At 38.3% G+C, this 5,890-nt stretch overlaps 1 protein-coding gene across 1 annotated transcript; it reads right to left on the reverse strand.

Annotated features, from left to right (window-relative positions):
• Positions 1-825: 825 nt before the first annotated feature.
• LOC123602615 (olfactory receptor 4C5) lies at positions 826-1,818 on the reverse strand. The gene has a single exon (XM_045487072.1). The coding sequence runs from the start codon at positions 1,753-1,755 to the stop codon at positions 826-828; it is 930 nt and encodes a 309-aa protein (XP_045343028.1). The 5' UTR covers positions 1,756-1,818.
• Positions 1,819-5,890: the final 4,072 nt, after the last annotated feature.

Genomic DNA, 5,890 nt, shown 5'->3' on the forward strand with positions numbered 1-5,890 from the left:
ACTTTCTGTCTTAATCCAATTACTCAGTTATTATTAACTCCTTTTTGTACCAGATACTTATGTTCCTATCAGCTAAGGCATAAATCCATATAATAATAGCTACTGCAGAAGTGAAGTGATGTATAGTACATCTTTGACCGAAAAAAATGCTCCACCTTCTGCCTGGGAATCATGTGCAAAATTGCTCTATGGCTGTACCTCGCAGAATTTTATCCCTTTTTGTCTTTAGGCAGAGAAAATAATTTATTCTAAGAGGAGCCCAGATCATAATGTAAATGGTACCTCTGGAATTGCACAACAGGGCAGCATTAATTTGGGGATGAGTCCTGCCTTGATAACTCTCTTGTTCCTCAAAATCTGTTCATTTCTGGTTGATCTTTATTTCTTATGATAACGAATCTACTTTGGCTACGTGGTTGGGATTGAAACTATGCATTTTCAGCAAAATAATTCGCCATTAGGCTTTTTGTTTAAATATTTTAATTGTCCTGTTGGCTATATAATCTGTATCCAAAGCTTTACAGAGAATTGTTCCACTGAATACATAAACTCCGAGATTTTCTATACATTGTGACATTTTTATGTTGTTCAGCAGTGTCCCTTTGATCAATAATTTGTTAATGCAGAGAGGTTTCTAAATGGAGGAGACTTTCGTCATCATTTAATTCAATATCGCTGTTTTATGAAAGAAGAACCATTAAAGATTAGAGGAAACAAGGGGAGCAAAATATACTTAAGCTCGTATATTTTGATTTCAAGACCATTATCCTTTCTATTAGTCATACTTGTTCTTAATATACGAATAAATTTTGTTTTTTCCCTTCTCTAGTCACATGAATTGTTACCCAAGGTTACCGTATGGCTCCAGAGTTTCCTCATGGCGTGTTTTACCTCCGAATTTCTGAGGGTGTAGATTAAGGGGTTTAACATAGGTGTTATCATAGTATAAAACACGGCCGCTGTTTTGTCAATGGGGAAAGTGATCATGGGCCGCAGGTACACAAATATACAGGGTACAAAGAACAGGACGACTACAGTAACATGGGAGGCACAGGTGGAGAGAGCCTTACGCTGTCCTTCAGGGCTGTGGGTTCTCAGGGAGTAAAGGATGAGGAGGTAGGAGGTGATAAGAATAGAAAAAATGAGCAGACACATCAGCCCGCTGTTGGCGGCAACAAGAAGTCCAAAGATGTGGGTGTCAGAGCAGGAGAGTTTCAGCAGAGGGAAAAGGTCACAGATGAAATGGTCAATGACGTTGGGGCCACAGAAGGGCAGCCAGACTATGAAAAGAATTTGAATCAGAGCGTGAAGAAATCCCCCGGCCCAGGCCGTGGCCACCAGGAGGCCACACGCTCGCCTGTTCATTGTGATCGTGTAGTGCAGGGGCTTGCAGATGGCCACGTAGCGGTCATAAGCCATGACCGTGAGCAGGATGATCTCGACTCCCCCAAAGAAATGCTCTGCAAAGAGCTGAGTCATGCACCCACCGAAGGAGATAGTTTTCTTTTCGGCGAGTAAGTCAAATATCATTTTGGGAGCCATGGCAGAAGAGCAGCAGCTGTCTATGAAGGACAAGAAAGACAGAAAAAAATACATGGGGGAGCCCAGGGCTCGGCTGGTGGTGATTGTCACGACAATGAGTAGGTTGCCTGCCATGGTGAGAAAGTAGATGACTATAAACACAGCGAACAAGAGTTTCTGGGCGTCTGGGTTCTGTGTCAGGCCAAGCAGGATGAATTCCGTCACGTTGTTCATTCGCCCCCCTGAATCTACGTCGGCGTCTGGATGATTGATCTGTCTGTGAATAGCACAGGGACTGCAATTGTGGCAGATGCATTTTGACCAAGCAAATCATTTCTTTCAGGAGTGTTTTCTGTCAGACTGATGGAAACCCCAAGCAGATGAACTCAGATTTAAAGTTGGACCTTATTGCCAGTTACCTAAGGAACTCGTAGCCTCTTCACCCTCTCACGTCCACAGACACACAGACACTTGAGCCCACACATTCACGGATACACTCGTCCACTTTCACAAGTACGCTTTTATGACTGCAGGCCCCTTCCTGTAACTGTAGGCGGGCGGATATTCCCTGAACGACTGCCATAGTATTTTCTCCCACAGAAAAACAGGAATGAAAGGAGGGCCTGTGAGGAGCAGGAGGCTTGAATTCACGAGAGGCTGCTGCCCTGTGTCTTTTCTCTTGTCACCTGTGCTGATGAGGCTAAGTGGCAGTTTCTGTTTGGTATTTTATTTTTAATTTTTTTTTAACGTTTATTTATTTTTGAGACAGAGCATGAACAGGGGAGGGGCAGAGAGAGAGAGGGAGACACAGAATCTGAAACGGGCTCCAGGCTCTGAGCTGTCAGCACATAGCCCGACGCGGGGCTCGAACTCACGGATCCTGAGATCGTGACCTGAGCCGAAGTCGGACGCTTAACCGACTGAGCCACCCAGGCGCCCCTGTTTGGTATTTTTTACTTGTTTCAGGTCGACTAGAAAACATCAGGCAAATTCAATCTGAAATTAAGAATGATGTAGTGACATCTCAGAAAAAAAAAAAAAAACAAAACTGAACTCAGTCAATGTTTGAGGCTTCAGTAAGATTTGTGGCCGTTAGATTTGTGAGCTTATATTACTTTGAAACTGAATTGTCTAAGAATATCATCAAACCGGAAAAAAGGAAGAATATCCTGAAGAGGATGAAACAGCCAGCCTGATGCAATGCAAAATTCTCCAGATTTATTTGAAACTTTGGAATTCACTGGAGAATTTATGTTTAGTTTTCAAGGATATTTTGCATATGAAAACTCTGTTTAAAGAAGACTATGAAAAATTCTCTGGATGCATTCAGAAAACATACTTTAAAGGTGAGGAAGCAAAAGCACCATAATTTGTTGGGCAGAGTACGTTTGTTATAGTCACGTAGACTAGTTCTTTGTTCTGCTTTCACGGATTAGCTGCCATGTAATGATATGTACACACCATAGTCTTACTGCGTCTAAACGTTCTCATATATGAAATAGGAAAAATAATGAATAACATAGAGGAATTGAAAAATATCATTATTATATAGACCAAAGTTTTATCCCAAAGGTAAAACACACAGCTTTCCACACAATCCAAATTCTTGAAAGGAGAATAAAAATGAATCATTATTCTTATCCTTGAAAGATTTGATTGTTATAATATTAAGAAAGAACATAAACGAAGAGAAAAATGAATTAAATATTCAAGAAGTTAAAAAATAACCAATTAATTCAGAAAAAGTTGAATGTAGCAATCAGTATATCAGGCAATAGAAAAATATTAGACTTGATAAATACATTAAAAAGTTATTAAAGAGTCTCTTATGGTTTGCTTCTCTCTCTCTCTCTTTTTTTTTTTTAATTAAAAAAAATTTTTTTAACGTTTATTTATTTTTGAGACAGAGAGAGACAAAGCATGAACGGGGGAGGGTCAGAGAGAGGGAGACACAGAATCCAAAGCAGGCTCCAGGCTCTGAGCTGTCAGCACAGAGCCCAACGCGGGGCTCGAACCCACGGACCGTGAGATGATGACCTGAGCCGAAGTCGGCCGCTCAACCGACTGAGCCACCCAGGCGCCCCTCTCTCTCTCTTCTTAAAATTTTTTTAATGTTTATTTATTTTTGAGAGAGAGAAAGAGAGTGGGGTAGGGGCAGAAAGAGAGGGAGACACAGAATACGAAGCAGGCTCCAGGCTGTGAGCTGTCAGCACAGAGCCCGACATGGGGCTTGAACTTATGAACTGAGAGATCATGACCTGAGTCGAAGTCAGTCGCTTAACCAAATGGGCCACCCAGGCACCCCATCTCTCTTAAATACAGAGAACAAAATGAAGGTTGCTGGAAGAGAGGGGGGTGGGGGATGGGCTAAATGGGTGATGGACATTAAGGAGGGCACTTGTTGGGATGAGCACTGGATGTTATATGTAAGTGATGAATCACTAAATTCTACTCCTGAAATCATTGCTACACTATATGTTAACTAACTTGGATTTAAATAAAATTTAAAAATTTTAAAAAAAAGGAAAAAGAATTTTTTAGTATTTCAAAAATATAAATATAACTAAGCACAAATATAACTGATGATGGGATAAGCTTAATAAGAAGCAAGTATGGTCAAATTGCAAAAGAACATTATTTTTAAAGAATATTTAAAAGAATATAGTTCATAAAATATTTTTCAACAACTGGATAAGTATTTTTCAAAATACAATAAGTCTCTTCATGCCATCACTGAAAAGAAAAAACAAGAAAGAAAAAAAGAAAAAAAAAAGAATAGAGTGTCTTAAAGCCTTCAAATAAAATATAGATTTGTTTGAAAACAGAAAAACAAATACATACCTAATCTCTGGATGGGAAAGAGCGTGTTAAGCAAAATGCAGTGGTATGAGATACAGGACAAAACTAATTGATTCAATTCCATAAAGATCCGGAACACATTGGAAAAATACTTGCAACAAGTATAACAAGTAATATAATTATGATATTAAATATAATAATGATATCTTATATCAAAATAAATAACAATTTCATATAATGAAATGGTTTTTACAGAAAGGTGTACTCCTAGCATTATAAAAATAAGGGCAAAACTAATAAAAAGAAACCTCCCAGGAAAAAACATTAGACATCTAAAACAATGCTCTGTTGGACAAGCCATCAAAGAAATAGCATTTAAAAACGGAAATATTTTCAACTGGCAAATTGGCAAAGATTTATGACTGCTATATTACCCAGTGCTGATGGCTGTGTGGTGATCTGAAATGTTCTGGAAAGAAGTTTGACTTTATAGGATAAGGGTTTTATAATTGGTCATGTTCCTTGGTCCAGTACGCCTTAGGCTTGGGAATCTACTCTAGTTAAAAAATACGGACAAACATGCATACATTGTTGTATTCCACAATTTTTATGATAATGAATAATTAAAAATCTAAATGTATACAAGAGGAACAATGACAGGAATTATATTTATGAAATATCAGGTGGGCAGTGAAGTTATTTGCCAGAAGAATTAATAGTTTGGAAAGCGGGGCGCCTGGCTGGCTCAGTCGGTTAAACGTCCTACTCTTGATTTCAGCTCAGGTCATGATCTCACGGTTCGTGAGCTCAGGCCCCACAACAGGGTTTGCACTGATGGTGTGAAGTCTGCTTGTGATTCTTTCTCCCTCTCTCTCTGCCCCTCCCTCCCTCCCTCTCTCTCTCTGTCTCTTTCCAAAATAAATAAATAAACTTAAAAAGGAAAAAAAATAACATGGAAAGATTCTTCCAGTATGAGTGGAAAACACAAGATATAAAACAGTTTACATATTATGATCAAAATTGTCCAAAATGGCATATGTACATAGAAAAGTATCTGAAAAAAAGTACACTATAAAGACTAATAGTGCTTACTTGAATTACAAGTAAAGGGGAATTCTTGTGTTTAAAAAATGTTTTTTGATTGAAGTTTTCTACAAAGAGAAAAGATTACCTTTGTATAGTGAAATAAATTAGTAGAAGAAATATTTTCTTATATCAAATATTATTTTCTTATATATTTTCTTATACTATTATGGGTGCATAAATCCTAAGTGACTGCTTTTCTTAATAGACTAAATATGGTCATTGCTCATAAAAATTTGTGACAGTAGATATACATATTTAAATCTAACTCACCTTAAATTGGAGACCCTCGTATCACCTTGAGAACAAAACACTAATAAAGAAATCACCGATTATACCTACCTGTCTGAATGCAGTAGAGAAAGAAGTAACGGATTCATTCCAGAACAGGTATCTTATTTGAGAGCACATTTGGCGTGGATGTAGCAATCACCCATTCCTAGCGGCTGCTTTGCAAGTTCATCCATTTTTCACTTAGTGACTTGCA

This window comes from Leopardus geoffroyi, chromosome D1 (genome assembly GCF_018350155.1).
Source record: "Leopardus geoffroyi isolate Oge1 chromosome D1, O.geoffroyi_Oge1_pat1.0, whole genome shotgun sequence".
Taxonomy (NCBI): Eukaryota; Metazoa; Chordata; class Mammalia; order Carnivora; family Felidae; genus Leopardus; species Leopardus geoffroyi.

Excerpts from the sequence above, each read along its gene's own strand:
- LOC123602615 (XM_045487072.1), bottom strand. The coding sequence starts at position 1,755 with ATGAACAACGTGACGGAATTCATCCTGCTTGGCCTGACACAGAACCCA.